Source organism: Taeniopygia guttata, chromosome 12, assembly GCF_048771995.1.
Source record: "Taeniopygia guttata chromosome 12, bTaeGut7.mat, whole genome shotgun sequence".
NCBI classification, from domain to species: domain Eukaryota; kingdom Metazoa; phylum Chordata; class Aves; order Passeriformes; family Estrildidae; genus Taeniopygia; species Taeniopygia guttata.
In genome coordinates this window covers 15,445,504-15,469,184 of record NC_133037.1, presented here as the reverse complement: position 1 = coordinate 15,469,184, position 23,681 = coordinate 15,445,504, and the positions used below count along the sequence as shown (strand labels likewise).

At 37.1% G+C, this 23,681-nt stretch overlaps 2 protein-coding genes across 6 annotated transcripts in view; one reads left to right on the top strand and one right to left on the bottom strand.

Moving 5' to 3' along the window:
• The window catches only part of CENPP (centromere protein P), a 113,166-nt gene that overhangs the window by 37,141 nt on the left and 52,344 nt on the right, over positions 1-23,681 (bottom strand). The gene's annotated exons all lie outside the window — the stretch shown is intronic.
• Positions 8,508-23,467, top strand: ASPN (asporin). 3 transcript variants are annotated; one of them, XM_032750633.3, is made up of 8 exons: positions 8,508-8,813; positions 13,514-13,781; positions 15,115-15,227; positions 17,542-17,755; positions 18,134-18,244; positions 20,477-20,570; positions 21,571-21,709; positions 22,218-23,467. In XM_032750633.3, the coding sequence occupies exons 2-8, from the start codon at positions 13,538-13,540 to the stop codon at positions 22,413-22,415; spliced, it is 1,113 nt and encodes a 370-aa protein (XP_032606524.1). In that variant the 5' UTR covers positions 8,508-8,813; positions 13,514-13,537; the 3' UTR covers positions 22,416-23,467. The 3 variants fall into 3 exon arrangements, with proteins under 3 accessions (XP_032606524.1, XP_072790900.1, XP_032606523.1); XM_032750632.3 differs by lacking the exon at positions 8,508-8,813 and adding an exon at positions 9,166-9,295; XM_072934799.1 differs by lacking the exon at positions 18,134-18,244 and having other exon boundaries at positions 8,677-8,813; positions 22,218-22,566.

Here is a 23,681-nt window from a genome sequence, read left to right as displayed (position 1 = left end):
ACTTCTATGGTATCAACTTTTTCACACAGTAAACGTGCTTCTCTCAAGAGGATAATGTTTGATCAGTTTTAAAAGGATCCCAGAGTATTCTGACTTGGAAGGGATCCATGGGGATCACTGATTCAGCCCCTGCACAGACACACCAACAATCCCACCCTGTGCCTGGGAGTGTTGTCCAAACGTTCCTGGAGCTCTGGCAGCCTTGGGGCAGTGACCTTTCCCTGGGGAGCCTGGGCAGTGCCCAGCACCCTCTTTCCTGATATCCAACATAAACCTCTCCTGACTTAGCTCCAGCCACTCCCTTGGGAATGGCAGAAAAAAGCCAAACTACCTCAGGGTGAATCTCGAAACTAAATGAAACACCTGTCCCAAAACCACAGCTTTACGTTGCTTCAAGAAAAATGGAAGCAAAGGAAGCCCAGTGTGAGGATGCTTGACTCCAGGACAGTTTGGACGGATGGAGACGAGAGATCTCTGAAGGCTGCTCTTAGAATATCTGGTTTATTAGAGAGGGTGGAAGACCCTGCTTGGAGTCACCAGACATGACCTGTGGCAGGCCCTAGGGAGTGGGGGAAGGGAGAGGCAAGGGGTAGAGGGAGATAAGAGAGGATCTCAAGAGGGAGAGGATGTTCCAGGAGAGGGGGAGTTCCAGGAGAATGGAAGTGCCAAGAGGGCGTCTGGCTCCTCAGGGACTCCTTGTCAGGGGGCTTCAAGGTGGGCTGGAACAAGACTTGGGCCAATGGGGTCACAGATACTGGATGCTCCAGGGGAGGGTTACAGATGTGGGATGAACCACACATTGGGGGTGAGATTGAACAGTCCATTTGACCTTTGGACCTATCTGTAGGTAAGGGCACTGTTCAACCAGAAGGGGGGACTGTATTCATCCTGGCTGTACTGTTCAGTAACTAAGGTTTGGTATCTGAAAATTGTTACCATCTCAATCTCTGTATTTTCTAAATCTTTTGCCAGGCAATCCTATTTATAAGGCTTTCCTATTTCATCTTCCCCAACAGCCCAGAAACAGCAATGTCCTTTCTCAGTAGACATGTCACTGTCAAAGCTGGGGAACTGGCTGAGCTGGGCTCTGACCTGAGCCGGGACAGTTCTGCTCATGCATTTCCCTGAGAGCCCAGCCTGATCCTTCCTCATCCTGCCCAACTGCTTTATCAGCCTGTGAACAGTTCATAAAGTTTCCCAACACACAATCTGGTCATTGCTCTGGAGTTCCTTGGAGCAGCACAAGACAGCCTCTGCTCTGCAGTCAAGTCTGGTAAAAATTCCCACAGTGGGGTGTTGCAGGGTAATACAGGATAATAAGAGGGACTAACAACAACAACAATAATGGTTACAAAGCTCTGTGTTCAGAAACTGCAATTTTTTCAGCTTAGGAAATATTGTGTATTACAATTAATTTGAAGACCATATCAATGTCAAGAAAAAAGAACAATGTCTCTTCCCAGACTGCAGCTTCCTTCATAAAAATTTCTTTCTTTTCTACAAGAGCATATATTATGCAAAACTATTCTGGCTATTAGGAGCAAGGCAGTTGGGGGATTTATTATTTATTATAAGGTCTAATAACCTTAGGCTGGACTTAAAAAATCCCCTGGTATTTGGGAGGTACAGAGGCTGTGCTATTCACTTTCCCCATAAAGGCCAGTGATGTTCCTGCCCAGGGCTCCATGTCCATTCCTAAGTCTTTGCAGCCACACTGGACACAAACATTCCCTGTAGTCTCTACAAGTGAGCAAAATACTCAAGAGTTGAGAGAATCCCCCCCAGACAATAATCTTCCAGTCTGCTTGAGCCATCCTGGCTCCATTCAATAAATAGTCTTTTTTTCCCAAGGATTTAAGGATTAAAGTAAACTAAAGCATTCAGAAATTGATTATTTAAAATGTTCCTCTTAAAAAACATTTACCTTGTAATTTCTTCCCTAATAGTCTGTTATGTAAGGAACTTCCTACAGCCACTGAGTAAACAATTACCATAGTTTGCTAGAATTTCCATCTGTTTGGTGTTTAATTCTTTGTGCAGGATGTAGATTTACACACAGTTATTGAATGTAAACATCTGATTCATTACTTCTGTTTTAGTCTGTTATTTATATTAATGTAACTTTGATAAGGTGAGTTATTCAGACCAGCTCATAACACACTGTTTCCTACAAAGCACTTTGAAGCAGTTGTTAATTCAGTGAAAAGACCTTTCATTACAAGTGTGCAGTATTATGGACATACACACAGAAATCTGTAGGTTTTCCATGCAATACTACTGAAAAAAAAATCTATGTTTCTCTGTGAGAATTTTTCATACAATAGTAATGCATTAAAACTGACTTATTTTTTCCACAAGACAGATATTTTTCTCAAAGGAGCAATACTGAACACAGCTGTGGAAATATTAGATCTTCAACAACACTATCAACAAAGACAAGAATCTTCTAAGCGAGTTATGTAATGATATTTTTAAAGGATTAAAATTCGGAAAAAGGATTAAAATGTACTGATTTTTTTCACAGCAATTTCTCCAAACCCCTGAAAGTTGGCTATGCCATTACCTCTCATCCTCTGGCCTCACAAATTCTGTTCCTTAAAACTGACAGGGAATGGTAACCCTTGGGAGCATTTTGTGGTTCTCAACCCCTTTTCACTGACAGTTCTGTATAAACATCTACGGATTCCCTCTAATGCAAAATGGTTCTGGACTTACTCAGGTTATTCACTACGAATCTTCCAGGGAAAACTTTCCTTTTTTTTCCAGCTCACTTTGGCTGTTATTACAAAGAACTCAGGAAGCAAGACTTTTCCTCTTTCAATTAGACCAATTACTTTTTGGGTCTATATGAAACATTTAAATCCACTTCACTTTCTTGCACATTTTCACAGCTGAACTATAAATGTTTCATGAAATATTCCTTCTGTTTTGAACTTGCCACCCACTGACTTCTTTAGTGTTGGTCTAGTTTTAATATTGGAAACATAAAAATAATTACTCTCTTTCTTGACAACATATGGGTTCAAATTAATCTGCATTGCCTGTATTCTGTATATATTTTGAAGACTATTTTGAGAGCCTCTGGTAAAACCTTAAAAGACTGAAACAGTATTTTAGCTGAATTTAATTTCTTTCCAACCTGAGCAAAGAACATCCTCTGATTTTATGTGCGGAGATGTACATCTTATGCATTAATTGGAAAAAATAGAAATTCTAACAGACCATGAAGCAAAAGTATAGTCATAGTATGAATTAAATGCTGAGAAATGCCCATGGCACGGGGTTAGAACTGGATGATCTTTAAGATCCTTTCAAGCCCAAACCATTCTATGATTCTATGAAATTGCCTCTTAAACAAAATAAAAGTTATTCATTAGTAAGTTACTTTCTAAAGTCAAGGCTCTTTTGTTCTGCTGTGGTAAAACCAAATGGAAATCATCCTTTGTAGAATACAAGTGTTCAAGATGAAAATAATACCCTTTACATTACAAATTGCTCTACAAAAAAGATCTTCTTTTCCATACTACAAGTTAATATGCAATTATGACATATGTTTTCTTTCAGTTTACATAAATATTTCCACTGAGTGGTAAAAGGAGCTTCTGTCATCCAGTAGACTTCTGTCTCTGACAAAAAGCGGTGCAAACCCATCCATAGTACCAAGCTTCTTAACTAACACACTCCTGTATTTGCAAACAAATACCTTTGAAAATAGTGTATTAGGACATCTGTCTGACAACCCTTCTCTGCTAGCTTCTACATGGCCTTTTGGCCTAATTTAGGAGTCTTTATCTTCCTATTTTTTTCATCTTCCATTAAAAAAAAATATAGTGATAGGACTTATTTGTGATTTTCCCCTACACCTGAAAGAGGGAAAAAATGAATGCTAAAAATCAACAAAACACTTCATGGCAAAGAAGTGATTAAAGCAAATTTGATTGCCTTTTAAAAAATTCCCACTGGAACATAATATAGATTACATATTATCTACAATTTAAAAGTAGCATAATTATGAGAAAGTAATACAAAAACTGTAGCAGCAGTCATTAGCTAAAAGTAAATCACACCTTTGCAGAAGGCTCCCAATTTCTTGGGAGTACTTAGAACTAGACCCAACTCTGCATGACAGATTTACTGCTTTTGTGTTGATGGGAAACAAATGAAGCCCTCCCAGAAAATTCCCACAGATAGAAACACACATCTGAACACAGGCTGAGTTAATTAACATGACAGGGAAATCACTTCTTGAATCAGAGTATACCTTCCTTATTATTAGTAGTGATACTAATGATTAGTAATGAAAGAAATTATTTAATTTCTAGTATTCCAAAGTGAAAAATTGTGTGCTTCAAAACTTGCAAACAAATTGCGCTTGGAGACCTTCCTAGAGACCTTGTTACTTTCTCCATCTGCAAAACAGATGTGCTCAAAGAACATGCAAACATTTACAGACTCAGGTTCTTCATTAGACAAAGAAGTGCAAATTGTAGTTAATTACTCTCTCAGGAATGTGATATTCACCACTTCTAGCAGTCAATCACAAACTGAGTCAAAGTCATCTTCTTTTGGGCCTTTGTATTTTTAATTAATATAAATTACTTTTGTTGATAAGTAAAGTTTGGAAAAACTAATTCCAAATTAAACGATATTATCTTTTTACTCTAATATGCTTTAAATATTTTCTTCTGGACTAGATGGCCACATTACTTTTTTCTTAAAACTAACAACTCACTGGAACTTTATGACAGTCCCCATTTTAAGCGTTACCTTTATGTTCTGAACAATAGGAATCTACCCAAAGGCTGTCTAAGAACATGAAATAATTCACATTCCATATTGTCCATCCTCTTTGGTAAAACCTAAGGGAAAATGGAGGAAATTCAGCATTTGCAGGTGATCAAGATTTGGTTTTTTTTTAAGGCATTGTTAAACTTTGGCAGAGTAAATGCTCGATATCCTGTGAGGAAATGTTGTTTTCAGTCCAGTTTGTATTCCAGAAACAGAAAATTTTCCTTTAGAACTTATTGTTGGAGTGATTCAGCAGTTTGGCACTGGCTGCAGAGTTTTTGATTTTAACTACTGTTTGATTTTCCGTGAAAGAATGTCTGGTGTTTTCAATGTCTCTAAGGCAGATAAATACCCATATTCCATAAAAATGCCATGTCACATCATCCAAACCTGTGAGCAGCATCACAAGCACGACTGATAATTGACGTGTACTGGCACCCAAACTAATTTCAAGACCTTCAGTGATCAGGCAAAGCAGTTTCCTGATCCAGTTTGGTGCACAAACCTTTCCACAGGACCAAGGAGAAGAGCATCAAGGTGGGAATAAGACAGGTGGAAGCTTCTGAAATTGGCTTTCCTATACTGAGGAATTAATATTAATCTGTAGCCTAAGACAAAACAAAGGTAAGTGATGTTCCAGAGGCAACAGAAACTGTCAGCAAGGGTGAAAATTCCTTCAGGTGATGTTTTGCCTCTCAATCATTCCAGGTTAGCACATCCTTACATCCACAAAAGTCATGATGAGCCTGACAACCCTATGGATATACAGACATGTACACTTGACTTTATGGCTCTTTTTGTACACAAGCTTTCAATACTGCAAGTTATGACCCGCCCTGCAGTATTGCTGTGTTGCTAACAAACATCAGGGATTGAGGACTTTTACTGCAAAGGAAACTGCATTTTGATGCAGTTTTTAAGTCATCTGCTAAAAACATGCTAAAAACTATTAAGAAGCAAAAGTTGATTCATGCGTGATGATAAAAAAAAGAGTTTTAGTACATTTATACATAGATACTGAAGAGTCAAACTGAACTACAAGAAGCTGAAGGGCAGATTTTGTATACTCAGCTGGATAAATGGTGTAGTCCAGCATGAGAAGAGCCAAAATTTAGCTAAACCAAAATATGTGACCACACCGCACATGGACCGGTTGTGAGCACGAAATGAATATGTCATGTTATTAAAATGTGATGGGCAGGCTCCAAGGCAGCTTTGTGCAGTTGATGTTAGATTCATCACATTATGTAAACCACATTTATAAACAGTGCTAGAAAATGAAAAGTACTTAGGTTGCTTTAGAATAACAAACGTATACAAGACTGGCTTAAAACAAAGATTTCAATGATAGCATTAACCACATATGGCAGCATATGTTTGCACTCTTAGGCATATCAAATAATGCAAAATAGTAATTTTCAAAAAGAAATTAAAGGTAGCAGTTTGTATCACTGATGAGATAATTTCATAGACAACACCATCCAAATTCTTTTTCATCTGCATATTTCACCATAGTGAGACAGTATTCTGAACCACATATGTGTTGGATATACTTCTATTCTTCACTCAAAAATCAATCTCCATTACTCATAAATGTTACATAAGTGTTTTAAAGCAAGACAGAATTCTAATTGTCAACCAACTGTCTCATTGGTGGAACAGAAATCACTGAAAAAGTCCTGAGCAAACACTCTGACCTTATATAATCTACTAGTTTTTTAAACACATAATCTTTCTTTGGAAAACATACCAACATTTGCTTACAAAGAAAATACCCTCAGACTACTATTTTAAGTATCTCTCTTCATTAAGCCCCCAATAACATGCATTAAAAACCTGAGACATTGAAAATGTGCTGCAAATGTTTCAATGAACAGGCTCGTAAAGTGGATTGAGAACCACTGGTTAAGTTTTAAGTGCTGCTGTCAAGAGTAACATCTAAAATTGAGAACCGAGTAGTCAAGAAACCTGAGAAGGTGATTTCTGGGCATTTTATCCTAGATTGCAATTATATTAAAACCAAAATGCTGGATCCATGTCTTGATATATTAAGCAGTTGCATTAAAAGACAGCATGTGAGCTACATTTATTTCTGCCCTACTGATATTATATATTGAACAAAACTGATGGATAATCCACATTAAGGTAGGATTATTGTATTTTTTTTCCAGATACTACCACTTTGTGTGTCATCTTCATTATGTAATTGGCTATGACAAACTATATACCCATAGGAATGTGTTCCTGCCACCAGAATCAACTAAAAAGAGAAAATAATAATAAAACCCCCAAATATTCATCCAAAATTGAGATGTTACTAAACCTCAAAAATAGTTTGCTGTAAAACCAGGCTAAGCTGAAACTGCTGATTCAACACTTTGCTACTGAATGAAGTGAAAAAAGAAACCAGTACATTTATATCACAACCCTCAGGCCCTGCTCTCTTCTATTGAACAGCCAAGAAAATGTTGGAGGGTTTTTTAAAACAGCAGTTTAATACTAATTTCCTCAAGTAAACCCATCCAAACCAAGCTATTCAAAACACAGGGGAGTGTTTGCTTAGGAAGCTTTGGTTTCTACAAGAAGGCAAGAGAATGCAGATATATGCAATTTGAGATTTCAAAAAAGCTTAAGATCATATTTCAGATTTTTCTGCGGGAACATGATCGCTTTTGAAACAGTAATTTTATTCCTTGGGAAAAGTGATAGGGAGACACTTTATCGTGATCCATCTGTGCTACTGGAACTGGAACACATCAAAATCAATGCTGCAGGTAACCAAGTCTTGTCTTGGTATATATCACAGCCCTAAAGTTTTAATTTTTGGCATAGAACCTTTTTTTTCCTTAAGAAAGTAACAGTAGACACAATAACTATTGTGCAACATACAGGCATTTTGCAAACAGCACATTACATGTATAACAAAATATCCCAAGTAAAATTTCCAGGCTTTTTTTTTTTTTTTTTTTTTTTCAAAAGCAAGACAGACTTTTAACATAGAAAGCAACTAATTAAAGAAAGAGATGAAGTCAGATGTGCACAGAAATGGGTATAATGTCCTGGAAATTTAAAGACACAAAATGCTTCCCTGACTATGAAACTTGCTTTAGGTAAACTCCCTTAATTAAACATTTTTGAATTTTGCATAAACAGAGGCCTACAAAATGTAAACAAAGAATAACCCAGTTTCTAAATATTGTGATGTGCTCGTCAGTACAAACTTTGTAACAGGGCACATTCTCAAAGACATGATTTTAAATCCACAGGTTCAATCACAGAATGCTGCAAATATTGCCTCTGTTTTCACTAATATATATGCTTTATTTCTCACACACAAGAGACAGAAATTAGCTATATTGATAAAAATCTGATCTATAGTTTACATTCTTGAACCACTGTTCCCAGCCAGATTGCTGCCTCCTGAAAGCAGAGCTAAAATTTATACATAACTACACAATAAAGTCCTAATTTTCTAACTTTAGAAAGGTTTGGCAGCCTGCAGGTCACTGCAGGCTACTGGTTTACTCTGCCACTGGCTGAAGTTTTATAGTTTTATTCAAGTCACACTTTCAAAAGAATAATGGCTAGTGAAATCATAAATAAGTGGGATTCCACAGCAGGAATGACCTGAAATGGACCTCACTGTACTTCCAATGGCCTGATGTCAACTATTATTAAACTACAGGTTTTATAAAGTCTTCCACTAGACGTCTAGAGTTAAGCCAGAAGTTTTGGCTCTAATACAGACAGTGATGAAAAACATATGAGTGGTAACAAGTTGCCTTAATATCATTCTTCAGTACTAAGATGGGCTAATCTGAAGCAGCACTTTACTCTGGTATCACCCACGGTGCCAGAAGGATCAAGAAGATTGGAAGTGGACTTTTTCTTTATATATGCCTTTCATTTCACAGAACTCACTCTAGCTTACTTTTCCTCTATTTTTTGGCAATATGAAATAATTGGACATAAGGACCTAAGGTGGATTATCCCAGTGCTTCCGGAAGAACTTCCAAACCTGCAAGGTACGTCCAGTTTGAATATCTATTCTATATTAACAGCAGCAAAGAGTTAAGGCTGTCAGTCACTATGTGCAGATTAATAATATCAGATAATTTAGAATTACAAATACCACTTTTTAAATGGAACATTTGAAAATTTACTTGCAGCTGAAATACTTCTGTATTTACTACATATCAGCTGAAAAACAGAGCTATAGTGAATTATTTAACTATCAAAGACTTGTCAGAAAAATGTTACAACTGACCATAACACTTTTCCAGCTATAACCATCTATGAAAATCTACTCCAATAACAGCAACTCTTATTGAGTAATAACTCAGTGTTAACTTTCTGTAATTTGGTATTCAAGTTGGTGGGGGATTTAAAGTACATATCAGCAAAGTAATTAAAAACAACCCCGGAAAGAATGAACTGTAGATGAACTACAACCTAAAAATCCTCATAGATCACTCAGCAACAAGATTCAAGCAGCTCTCCATAAAAAGTAAGTACTCTATAAACACAACTTATTTTGTAAACATCCTCTTAATTATTACTGCTCAACTTCGATATTGGACTATTTCTGTCAACAGACATTTCTACACTAATCTTACTAACAAAAACCTTCCTTCTGTTTTCTTCAGCAATTTAAGTAAATCAATTGAGTAGATAAAGAGTTAAACATAAACTCCTTTTATTTCTGGAGTGGGACAATGACTAATAGAACCAGAACTATTTTTAAATATAGATTTCAAAACACTTATGGTCTTGCCTTTCTTTGGAAAAAATCTGTGCACAGAGAAATGATTTGTGTTACTAATGAACACAGGGACTTTTCTTTGCCTCTGCAAAGACCACCACCAGGTCATTTAAACATTTCCTTTTCAGAAATAATGCCATGGGAAGTTTGTCTCTGTACATCGGCAGGAGAGATTTCTAAATATAATTTAGAGTCTTTTTAAGACTTAAAAACTTCATTTATTAACTCCTTCAGTATCATAACTGATAAGATAGCAAAGTCCACATTGCTGGACTGCTTTGCAGCTGCCAAGCAATTCAGAGTTATTTGTTGTTGGGTCTCTTTATGCCCTCTTCCCACGCTAACAACACAACTTCTGTTCTCACTGAAAGGGATTTTCTTCTCATAACTCATGTTTAGAATTTTCACATCAGAGAAATATGGGAATTTTCCACATAAAATGTTAAGGGTTTTAATCAAATTATACTGTGACATCACCTGTATTTAGTGAATTATAAGTTATAACTAATAGCATAAAAAGTGCCTGTGTTCCATGTGTAGTTTGGCAATATGAGTTTGGGAATAGATGACCACATTAGTGAGGATAAGTGTGTCCCAAACAACCAGTGCAGTGATTTTTAGACAGTTAAAGACCTCAGGAAAGCAGCTTAGATCATCTCTCCATGTGGAGTGCACTCTACACATTCAGTCACCTCTCCTTGGGGTGGCTCATGTTCCAGGGAGAAGGTACTCAAAAGCTTTTTGTGCTGAAGGATAAGAAGGGTTGACATGAAGAAGGTACAATGGAGCTTGAATTCACCACACTCTTTGTCAAACTCATTCTCAATGTTCTGGTCTGTTAAAACAAGAATGGACAAAGCCAGGCTTTGTCCAAGTGACAACCAGCTGCTCAGGGGATTATTTAACAGAGCACTTAAGCCTGCCTAACAGCTTGAATATGTCAGGAATGGCTCCTCCATTGCTCCTCCTTCCTTCTCTTTCCATTTAATGTTCCAGCCCAGCCAACCAGGCTGTTCCACCCATTCTTTTGTGCTGGTTCTGGTACTCCAAAGTGACTCAGTTTCTTCATTTGGAAAGAATATGATGGGGTCTTCTGCTGTTCACATTAGTTTTGTGCTGGTGTAGTGAGTTAAACCAGCTCAGTGAACAGCACGAAAGGAAGAGCTGGTACCACAGAGCTGGCAGGGAACACCTGGGAGCACAGTCAGGCTCAAGTGGCAGCAGGGGACCATTAGCACAGCTGTACCTATACCTTCTGAAACAGTATTTAATAAAATCTTCATGACAGTACTTTCAAAAAGATCACTAAGATCTCGGATTTTAAGCTTTAATTCTCTTATTCTTGAATTTTAAGCAGAAAGTTTGTATAAGTTCTTTGAGAAGTGCTGCAGAGTCAGACTATTTTTGAAGAGTCATAACAGCATCTGTTTACTGGGAAACTCCAAACCTCAGGCAGGAAAGAACCATCCCCACACCTTCACAGAACTCAGTTCTTTAGGATCCATTCCTTGGCATTTCTTTGGCCGATGCAAACCTGGACTCAAGCTTAATGATCATTCCTAACTACAAAGCCAGTAATGATTTCCTAAGGGCCAGATGGGAAGATGAAGCAAGGACTTTTTTCTTTTCAAGAGATTTGACTCACAGAACCAATATATGTCACCAGTGACACATTTCAACACTACTTTTCTAGAACTTTGTGAGCAACACATGTTTTTCAAGAGTTCAAATTGGCCACTACTGCAGTCACAGCCTCAGTCTTTTAATACTTTGAAATCCTAATTTTTGGCTATGTGAAAGGAAATATGAAATCCATTTGCTACAGATGCAAGTGTGGGAACAGATTTTTAGGTTGTTTCATAAGAAAACTTCCTAGCGCCAGATCCAAACCAACATTTTAGGAACATACATGAAAGTTTCTTTTAGATCCAGTAAAACTACACAGCCAGTGCCTTTCACAAATTGAAGTCAGCAGGGACTTGGAAAGTCCATGTCCCAAAACATCATCACACTTGATATCCTGCATATGGAAATGGTGTCTCATCACTGGATAAACCACAGGGCATTTTGGCACTTAGGACCTAAACTGCCAGGGAAGAACAGAGAGCCTGAGAGCTCAGGTGTGACAGCCCAGCCACTAAACCACTTGTCCAAGAACAAGGAGGACTTGGAAGTCTGAAAGGCTTCCAACTCCTCATCTCCTAATTGATGGTATCACTAAAGTAGTGAAGATTTTGGCCTTTTTCTGAAGCTGAAATAGAAGGCCAAATATTCCAAAGGTGCACAGCCAGAGATGACAACAATTCTCTCCAAAAAAACAATCAGAGGTTGCTTCTTCCCAGCACCGTTTAAATATAAAGAGTCTTTCAAGGACAGACATTCTAAGGGATTGCAAGAACAACCACAAAATTATTTCTAGGAGCATTGTAAGAGAACATTATTTTGAATACAAAGGAAAATATATGGGAAAAAATTACATATGGAGATAATCTTGTTACATCAGTAAAGTACATGCCCTAACTAAATCGGCATGCAACTGAACTATTATGGAAAATATTAAATTTAGCTAGATGCTGTTTACCTACAAGACACAAAGTACTTTGTGATTCTGCTTTCAGGCGTATATTTGGAGGAAAGAAGACCCCCGTTCTTTTTATGTCATCTGAACACTGTTAGCTTTCTTCTTTTTAAACTCCCTGAAACAGACACAAATATAGGAGCAGCAAGGTATGCAGGATATTTGCATATAATGCTATTATGAACCCCCTCCATTAAACATCAAAATGACTCTGCAAAGAAAAAAGTGGTACAAACAAAATCTCATTTTGAACAAGACAAGCCCCAGTACAAAGTAGAGCACTCCTTTTGCTGCAGTGAAGGATCAATGACAAAATGCCTACAGAAAGGCATTTTTCATCTCCAAACAGATCAGCAAGCATTTAATTAGATGATCAAACAAGAATTGATACCTGTTTAGTATTTCTTTAAAGAGGCCTATGATAGTCTAAATAGAAATGTTTTTATAAACAGGACATGCACAATAAAATTTCCTGCAGCCTCTCTTAGTTTATGCAGCACATTTTCACTTCCAAATGACTTCTCGAATTGTGATTTGAAGGGAAAAATGTCAAGCTGAGAGCTGAATCTACATTTTCTCAGGGTTTGTTGCATTCTGTGGCAATTCTTACTATCTCCATTCTCCTCTGCACCTAGTTTTGTAGGAGCAAGGAAAAAAAAAAACCCACCACACAGTAAAGCCCCCAACTATGTTTATTGAAAAATTCATACACAAAAATAGCAGATTTCAGCTTTTCTTCTGGATATAAATTAAGTCACCGATTTCCACTGACATGGATTTCTAATAGTCAAGTCCTTCTCAGAGAAAAGAGCCCACCTCAACCAGAATTCAAGAGAGAATTGGGTTTGTTCAGCCTGGGAAAGAGAAGTTTTGGCGACCTTCCAGTGCTTGAAGGAGCCAACAAGAAAGACAGAGAGGGACTTCTTAGAAGAGCCTGGAGTAACATGACAAGGGGAATGGCTTCACACTGGTAGGGAGTAAGTTTAGACTATTGGGAAAAATTCCTTCCTGTGAGGGTGGGCAGGCCCTGGCACGGGGTGTCCAGAGCAGCTGTGGCTGCCCCTGGGTCCCTGGAAGTGCCCAAGGCCAGGTTGGACGGGGCTTGGAGCACCCTGGGATGGTGGAAAATGTTTCTGCCCAGGGTAGAGGGGTGGAATGAGATGACCTTTAAGGTCCCTTCTGAAGTGTTCTGCTATTAATTTATATTAAAAAGATTATTTTTATATCCTTTATATACTAATTAAACCTCAATATTCACAACAGGCTCTTTTTCAGGACTAGATGGTGTGGCAGTGAGTGAAGTAAACAATTCAATAGCTTCATTTGCTGTTCCCTATTCATTGATTCTGATGTTTGTTTTTTTGTTCATTTGTTCACTTTCCAAGATTGGTTATCCTGATTAAGAAGATATGAAAGAATACACACTCCTTCTCTTCTTGGCTTTGTGCTCTGCCAAATCTCTCACTGGTCCCTCATATTTTACACTAAAGAATATGATGCTCCAAGATATGGAAGATGATGATGATGACGATGACGACAATTCTCTATTTCCAACCACTGAACCCATTCTACCACTCATTCCTTTTGACCTGTTCCCAACATGCCCCTTTGGATGCCAGTGCTATGTGAGAGTTGTCCATTGCTCTGACCTAGGTAAGAATGAATTTGTGTGTCTGTTCTCCACTGGATTCTCCTTTGTAGGATTTGTCTTTTAAAAGATGAATCATTATGCAGGAACATAAATGGGATACAAACTATTCCCTCAGCTTAACTTCCACCAAAGGCAAATGTGTTCCTGTCAGTGCTGCAGGTACATCCCAGTCCCTAAAAGTGAAGCCATTATTAATTGTGGCAATTTGAATTAGTGATCACTGAAGTTTTCCTATCATTCAAGGCAATCAAAGGACTGTGCTCCCACCACCAGCACAGTGATAATGACATTTTTTCTCATCACAGCCCTGCCAGCTTCCTAAACTTCATCCTGGACTCCTTTTGTCTTAGAAACATTGCCCATACATAAAATTTCTGGGTTATTATTAAGGAATCAAAAACTTTTGCTGACAGCAGCAAACTGGTTAATATATCTGGTCTACAGATTTCAAACTGCTCTACATGAGTTTACAAATAGAAAAATCCCACATTAAAAGACTTCATCTTTAAATAACTGCAATCTATCAATTACAGAATAATTGTTAAAATGGACAGCATTTAGCATTTCATGCATCAGCATTTCCACTCAAAAGAAAGTTACTGTCCCTGTTGAATCTTTCTGCTGATTCAGGATCTCAGATGGCCTGAACTGCAGTGGGTTTGTAACTGAACAGCAAACTGGGTTGGGAGAATAATGCTACTGGTACTGATTTATGCTGATGACTTCTGGTACTGATTTCTCTTCATGACCTATAGCACCTGTATGTGAGTTATGTTAATGACTTCTGGTACTGGTACTGAAGTGCTGGCAGTGGAGACTGCCCACACCAAGAACAGGTTTCTCAGCCCTGCCATGACCTGAATGAACCCTCGGCAGTTGCCCCATTGACATGGACAGGGCAGAGGAGAGGTCTGAAGGAGCACTAAGCAGAGACCTCTGAATCCACAGCCCTGCTCCTCACCAAGGAACCACCGCCCTGGATTCCTGAGGGATCCCTTCTCCAGGGACTGAACAGTTGCCCTGTAGGACAACCCATGCTCTGAGGATTATTTCACAGATGCAAAGAGCCCAAAGTGAGCAGTCCCTATTAAGCTTTCATGGTCAGGAGCAGAAGCAACTCCTCCCAAAACTATGCACATGTTTGTGGTACATTTTTACATCATTAGTTTTTCCCACTATCAAAAATTCCCTTTTACCCTTTGCTTTATGGCTGTTCATATTTTCTTCCCCACCATATTCATTAAGAATCTTATTGTGTTTTGCTGTTTGGCAGTTAGTTTCTTTGGACTTAAATACAGAACATAATGTTTCTGTTTATGTCATGTATTTATGTAGGTTTGACATCAATTCCTCGCAACATCCCGCCAGATACTCGTATGATTGATCTTCAAAATAACAAAATCAAAGAAGTCAAGGAAAACGATCTCCAAGGACTCACATCACTTTATGTAAGTTTGCCATTTCCCAAGTTTGAAATCTTAGTTAGCAATCTGAAATATTTAGATGCTTTAAAAATATAAATGTTATTTCCTTCTCCAATAATACAGATAAAAATAGTCTAATGCCTGAGTATTTGAGTACTTCCACATAGTAAGAAGCAAATACCTTTGAGCTGTAAGAACTACTTTCTACAATATGCAGAAAATGTACCATATAGATCTAACCAAAAAGATTCTCAAGATTTTTCAGTTCTTAGCATGCACAGAAACATTCCCTACATTTTAAATACTGCAAGGCCTCTTTTTTATCTGCTTAGATGGAAAATAGCAGAAAGAATTTAACCTCACAAAATTTAACCACATTTTCTGAGGATATTTTCAAAAGAAGAGAACATAAAGCTAACACATACAGCACTGAAACCAATGAACAGAAAACAGAGAAACACTGAATTACTGGAAAAGCCAGGGGCTTTACTCCTGATTTGTTACCATGCTCAGTTATGCATGTAGCAACAGGCTTTGAAACAAATATCACTGGCAACTGATAAATCTAGATGTTTACAGTACACAATAATCCTTTTTTATGATGAAAGGAAGTGAGAGTCCCAGAGGGCTGGGAAGTAGATTAAATCTGCTTTAGAATATTTGTTTCTATTGGATGTCACTGTAGATCCAGTATCCAGATCTAGTTCCACTAACAAATACTGAGCATTTAAATTTTTTTTCTCTAAAACCCAAATCTGTTCCATAACCGAGTGCAAATTAACTACATTCTATTCTCCATAGAAAGACACGAGACACACAGATTAACATAAGGACCATTCCTAACACGTTAGGAAGAAATTCTCACCTGTGAGGGCGGTGAGGCCCTGGCACAGGGTGCCCAGAGCAGCTGTGGCTGCTCCTGGATCCCTGGAAGTGCCCAAGGCCAGGTTGGATGGGACTTGGAGCACCCTGGGACAGTGGAAGGTGTCCTTACCCATGGCAGGGGGTAGCACTGGATGGTGTTTAAGGTCTGTGCCAACCCAAAATCATTCTGTGATTCTACAAATCAAATCTTTTCAGTCATATTTGGCTTCTGAGTAAGATCTGAAAATTTACCAGATCTAAGTGTTTATGAATGGGCTTGTTAATTGTTATGGCCTAGGACAGGACAAAAAAAACCCAGGAATTATATAAATTCAGAGTTGGCAATGAAGCATTTCCTATTCTCTTCTCTCGTGTCTGGGTGCAAAATGGTCTTAGCAGCAAGCAAAGGGTAACTGCACAAACTGTGGTTTATATTCTGTGTAAAAGATCTAAGAGTCTCTTATCTCCAACAACTAAGAAAGCCACTGGAATACATCATCAAACACATTAAAGATCAGAGTCACCACTTAATTATGTGATAGCTGAGCACACTGAGCTGCTTTGCTTTTTCTCTTCGGTACATTTGTGTCAAGGCTGAGCAACACTTCCACTGAGAGCAAAGTTTACTTTGTACAACTTGGCTCAGTCCTGGAGTCTGCTTAGCAAAGGCACAGATGGCAACTTGAATTAGGAAGGAGCATTTCCTGTTTATTTCCTTGAGCTAACCTCATTTTTTTTCTGGGAAAAATCATTCTTGTTTGCTCTACTTTTTTTCCTAAGAAGAGATGACTCCAAGAAATAATAAAAAAACATAAATGAATAGCTTAAGTATGGAAATGCAGAGGTGTGATTTGAAATGCAAAATAATTTCAGATAGTGTGTATTTTGCTATCTGTAGTAACTCATTACAAGCTCTCTGATAACACATAGCAATGAGGAAGAAGCTGCCCCCAAAAGACTCATGTACTGTACAGAAGAGAGAGACTGAAGTTCATAGCAGCTGGAAATGCCAAATAAAACGTAAATTTATGTGTCATATACAGATACTAATGTCTAAGAAAGATTAAAAACTTCACTTTTATTTTGCAGCACCATGTTAAAATAAAAGATGAGATTCCAAGTTTTGAGAATTTTTCTGCATTAAGGAACAATAGCAACAAAGTATATAACCCCCATTCAATCCCACAAAATATCTGAATACAAACATATTGTTTTGCCAATTCTCATGACCCATTGGCACCTTGTCAGCTCTACCCTCTGGTTAATGCTCCAGCTTTCAGGTTCTTCTTTGTTTTTCATAATCAACCGAAATGCCTAAAGCCTCTACAAAGTGCTGAAGTTTGGTAGGATGGAAAAAGGAAATATTTTAAATACTTAATTGCTGAATTACACATAAAATCCATTACTTCAAATTCATAGTCATAACAGCCCTGGGTAAAGAAAGCTTTTAAATTGATCTTTCCATCTCTCATAGGCACTAGCTTTGAACAACAATAAAATATACAAGATCCATCCCAAAGCCTTTCAACCAACAAAGAGGCTACGACGACTGTATTTGTCCCACAATCAACTGACAGAGATTCCAACAAATCTACCCAGAACTCTTGCAGAGCTCAGAATTCATGCTAATAAGGTTAAGAAAATCCCCAAGGATGTATTTAAAGGAATGAAGTCTCTACATGTTTTAGGTAAGTCTAATTAAGTAGAACTGAAAATTTATTTACCAAAAATGGAACATATTATACATATTTTCCATTTAAACATTTCCCCAAGGCACAATTTCCTCTAAAAGAGATATCCACGCTGTGGGAATACCCTCCACAATTTGGTTTCTCTGTGAAGCTGCAGCAAAGGTCAAGTTTTGGATAATCCTGCAAGCCAAGTAACACAGCCTTAATTCCCTGAGAGCTGTGACACCCCTCAGAACAGACAATCAAAGCTAAACATTAAAGAGTGCTTGCAATATCAGAAATCATAAATAAATTTAAATCAGCTCTTTATAACTTAAGTCTGAGCTACACAAAATTCCTATGCCATAAATGCTTTTCTTTTTACCCCTTGGGCAGAAATGAGTGCAAATCCTCTTAACAATGATGGAATAGAGCCAGGGGCTTTCGAAGGGGTAAATATCTACCACATACGAATTGCAGAGGCCAAGTTAACTTCAATTCCTAAAGGTAGGTCTGCTTTCCCTTTTCTAGTTTACTTATACTGGCACACTCCTTAATAAAATGCTTTAACATCTGAAGGATTATTAAATTCATAAATTATTGTGTATTGTCATTACTGCCAAACCACTTCCTACCTTTTGTTTTCGAACTTTATATCCAATTCCCCACCCCAGAAGAGTTCATGCACAAACACAGTGGACACAGGCTCCCTCTCCCACCTTCTCCCTGTCAGCACACCCGTTCCTCTCATAGAATGTCCAGACACTTGTCTCAGGAGGAAAAATACAAAGAAATTCATTATTTGATGTCACTTCACTTCTTTCACTTGTCAGCCTCTCAAAAATTCTCACAGAGAAAGGATAAACTCCCCAATATTTGATCAGGGATATAAGGGGTGCAAAATTCCCACTTCCTTTATAGATTTAAAATGTAACTCCAAAATTTCTAAAATGAATTTTTAGTATTTCAAGTCACACTGCACCTCAAATATGATGGTCAATGTAGTTTTGCTAAGTAAAACTTTATTTTAATATTTAATTAAATTCACCATAACACAATACAAGGGCAAATCACTTTTTCACATAGAAAAACTCCAACCTTGTAATTTGGAGGTAAAAATAAATTAAAACACTAATTTGACCAATCACTGACCTCCACACACACAAATGCAGCATACAAGATTTTAGTACAACACTCCACCTGCTTTTTCTGCAGATCAGTGTGGAACTGAACCAAATTCTCATGATTTTCAACTGCTCAAAACTATCAACTAAAAGAAAAAGGAAGGAAACAAAGCAAAACACTGTGTTCTATGCTCTAACTCACAGGGAAACAATGTTGGCCCCTGTATTTATTTCTGATCATTCAGATAAAGAACTTGTTTCTTATTAATATCTTCCTGTATGCATATATATGTGCACATATAGATATACAGAAGAAAAAGAGAACAATAAAAAAAACCTGTAGAAGAGAATAGGAAAAAAAAACTCTCAACAATTAGCAAAACCAACTCACCCCAAGTGCTCAGATAACTTTAAAATCAGAAAGCCTCATATCAGCTCCTTTCACTTGGCACAAAAATAATCCTAATGTAAAATGATTCCAATTTCGTCTTTGTTAATAGAGAAATCCCCTATAAAGACACACAGCATGAGGTCCAAAATGTGGTGTCAGATACACAAACAAACCAAACTGGATTTCATGGTGAACTCTTTCACCACAAATGCAAGCTGAGTTTGCAGATGCTTCTCTCTGCAAATGCTACAATGGCAGAAAAGTTTTAAAAAAATGTAGCTTTTTGCTCTGCCAGCCCAGAGGGCAGTGTCCAGGACCATCCACACATAGGCTCGGGAAACCGGCCCAGCATCAGCAAACACATTCAGGCTGGCATGAGCTTCCCTTGCCCTCACTAAGACGACACTGTGGAAAGATTCACCACCTCCTGGTCCATTCACCAGTCTGGATTTGGAATTTTTGGAAGTGCAACAGAAAATATTCTGGCATGGGAAAGAGCTATCAAATACCACAATTCTGCTTAGAGTACTACAAAACCTTTCCTTCCAGCCTCATCCTAGCAGCTGTGGCAGCACAACTGCTACAGCATGTAGAAAAAAATTACAGATCTTCAAAAAACCGTCCCTGGTTCCACAGGCTTTGACTACAGACTCTGAGATAAATGCACAAAACACAGGATCAACATCTTTGACAATGTAAGTGAGAGTCGCTATAAAGGAAACCAGAAAAAGTACCAAATTCTGAAACTCTTATATCTCTTAATATATCCTTCCACAGCTTGACTTTTAAAAAAATTATTTTAAACCAAATTATATTGGTTCATATTATATTTTCTTCATTAATATACTTATATGTAATTATATGTAATAAAATTACATTATATATAATTTCATGTATATTTTATATATAATACATATAATATATAATACATATGATATATATATATCACATATATTACATATATACACTATACACATTATATATATACATTATATATTGCATATATATATTTATTACATATATAGGTAATAGATATTATATATATGTAATATAATTATATATACTCCATTATATGTAATACCGATTCCTTTGATGTAGACAACCTCTCCAAGATTCGTCACCCAATTCTAAACACAAAGGAAAGAAGTTTTTTGTAACATAATAAATGTTCCAAGAAAAAATGAGTTGGCTTGGATTTTTCACACTGTGCATTTTTTTCATCAGATTTGCCCTCCAGTCTTCTGGAGCTTCACTTAGATGACAATAAGATCACAGGAATTGAACTTGAGGATTTTAACCGCTACAAAGATCTACAAAGGTAAAATTCCCTGGCTGGATCCCTTTATACATTAAAATGTCATGCCCAGCAAGATCTAATATTTGATACTTCTCTTGTTAATGGGAGAAAAAAAAAAATATAAGTGTTTTAGTAAGAGTTGCTCTAAATAAGACTCAACTTTAAAATCCAAACACAAACCCTCACATTAGTCTTGTTATTACTTGTTTTGCCAGCAGGCTGCAACTGAAAAGTAGGATAAGAACAAATTATAACTAAGTTCTTCTAATTCTTATAAATTTTTTCTTGTAAATACAGCAGCTGGTAAAGGAAACAACAACTCTCAAATGCAATGAGGTTTAAAGAAAAATATGTGTTTCTGAGGAATGTATCACTGAAATAGGAGAGAAGGAAGTTCTCTCTGTAAAGCTCACTTAAGAACTCTGAAAATATGGCTGATTAGCACGGGATGTGGTAAAGAAATTACTGAACTGACTTTAGATACCAAATTCATTTTCTGAAAATCAGGAAAGAATTTAGAAAAAGGGGCTAACAGGATGGGCAGAAAGAGCAATTCTGAATGACCTGAGGCTCCAGCTTCTGAAGAAAGCAGGCTGAAGCCTTATAGCAAAAAATATAAGGAAAAACTGGAAATAGGAAAGAAGGTAGTCCTGCTTAGCAAAAAAACCTTTATATTTTAAAAATAAGCTATACATTTAAAACACCTTTCTAGACAAGACTTGCTATTTGGCTATTTATTAGAACTTATTACAAGTGACTACACTTAGCAGCTGCACTACTTGGTAAAATGATATGATTTATTTCACAAGCAACTTGATGTTTATAATTTTAACACTTGCCACTATAATTACAAAAACTGCATGCAAAATAGAACAATTGCTTACATCAGATAACTGATAACTGCTGTGAGCCAATCTTTAAGTGGAGTTTAAATTATGTTAGATCAATGGTGATTTTTTCCTATTGTGAATCTTTGAATCTCAATTAGTCTTTGATTAAATGTTCCTTGTACTATTTCTAGGCTAGGCCTTGGCAATAATAAAATCAAAGAAGTGGAAAATGGAAGTTTTGCCAACATCCCAAGTATACGTGAAATCCACCTGGAAAAAAACAAGCTGAAGAAGGTTCCTCCTGGATTACCTGAACTGAAATATCTGCAGGTCATACACTGAACTTATCACACAACTCTGGGAGTTCTGAGTTGTTTCATATATTTTGCCATGAGTCTCCTACTAGGAGAGCCTGAAATCATAAAAGCTTATTGAAGAAATAAACAAAATAAAGTTGCAGGAACACTTCCTAGGAAAGGAAAAAAAGGACAAGAAACTGCTACACTCAACAAATGTTTCCAGAAATGAGAATATAATACTGCATCATTATAATTCTTACTAAAAGAGAATATAAAATTGCATTTTAGAACCAAGTTCCCTAAGAATAGAGTCCAATTATTCCAAAAACACACTGACAAAATGCCATATGACTTTTCTTTGTGGAAAGACTGGGGCAGGTGGAAGACTTTTTAAAAAATGTAACACAGATTTTAAGCTCTTGTTACTCTCAAGGTCTGCATGGAACAGATGTTTTAACAAACCCTAGTCACCTACATGCTAAGGAATATTTTCCTAATTTTCATTCAATTCCTGTATTTTTCTGCTCCTATTGCTGCAGGTGGTCTTCCTTCATTCCAACCATATTGCCAAGCTGGGAGTGAATGATTTCTGTCCGATGGGACGAAGGAAGAAGAAAGCCCTGTACAGCGGCATCAGCCTCTTCAACAACCCTGTCAAGTACTGGGAGGTCCAGCCTTCAACCTTCCGCTGCATTTTAGCCAGGAACAGTGTTCAACTTGGGAACTTCCTCAAGTGAGACCCAAGTTGGTTATTTCCAAAAGCAACTTGCCCAAATCAGTTTTACAATACTTGAAATTTGCAGAAAAATGCTGATTTTACGCTATTTAACCGTTTACAAAGTATTTGCTATTTCAGAGGTAATTAATAAGAAACATTATGTTAAGTAGGATCCATTGTATTATTTGAGAATGTTCAACCTACATTTGAATAATTTAAACAGAAGTCTTTATATCTTACAGAAGGACTCTTAGAAGTGGAACTGGAAACTGTATTTGATGTTTCCTATTATAGATGTTAAATGCCTTCCTTAAATCACATAGTTTGGACACATTCTTTCTTTCAAATAAATCCTGAAAATCATGTGAAAGTGACTTTTGCCACAGTTAGGAAAAAACCTAGGAGAGACCTAGGTTCTCTCCCGGAAAGTGTTGTAAGAAAAGTTGCACAACATAAATTACCAGACTTCAAGGGCAATTTCTTGTGCCATTTTTGATAATGAGCAAAGATGCAATAAAAAGTTATGATATTGTCAGGTAGTTGTCTCTAAGCTAGAATATATTCTTACAATCTTTTAAGTGAGATAAAGACAAGTTTCATATCAAGAACAGACAAAAAGTCTTTAAAAGTTGTTGGCAATTTTTCCTTGCAATGTTAAGAAGAAAATGTCTTTCAATGTTTTGCTATTGATAGAATTGGATGCAGTCTGAACATTAAAAGTAGGAGTCAAGATTTATCATATGCTTCAAGCTTAATAGGAATGACTATTAAACTCCCTTTAGGCCAGCACAAACATTTTTCTTTTATCTGTAACAACTGTAATCGTGTTTTTCACTTTATTATTTTCCTCTTTATATTTTGACATAACACGGGTTAAGAATCCCTCCTTAATGGAAGTACCTTACAATTGCCAAAACCAAGCAGCTGGAACTCGCCTGCCCTGCCCTTCCTGTGCAGGGCAGCACACAGAACTCTCAATACTGACAGTACTGTATAAAATGGATATTTTAGATATCTATTTAGTGTATATTTGCTATTGGGATTCAAAATAAATTAAATAAACTTACAGAATATTTGCATGTGTATCCTTTATTACATGGTTGCTCACATTAAAATGTTCTGAGAATATAACCAAGCACCTTTGTGACTTTTGTCGAGACACTTCCTCTAGTGCTCCTTTTTCCAAATCTACAGAGCTTACAAGTTATTTATCACCGCTGGTTTGCACAAAGTTCAAAATCCAATACTTTGGGAAATGGCACAGACTCGTAGAAGAAAATACTAC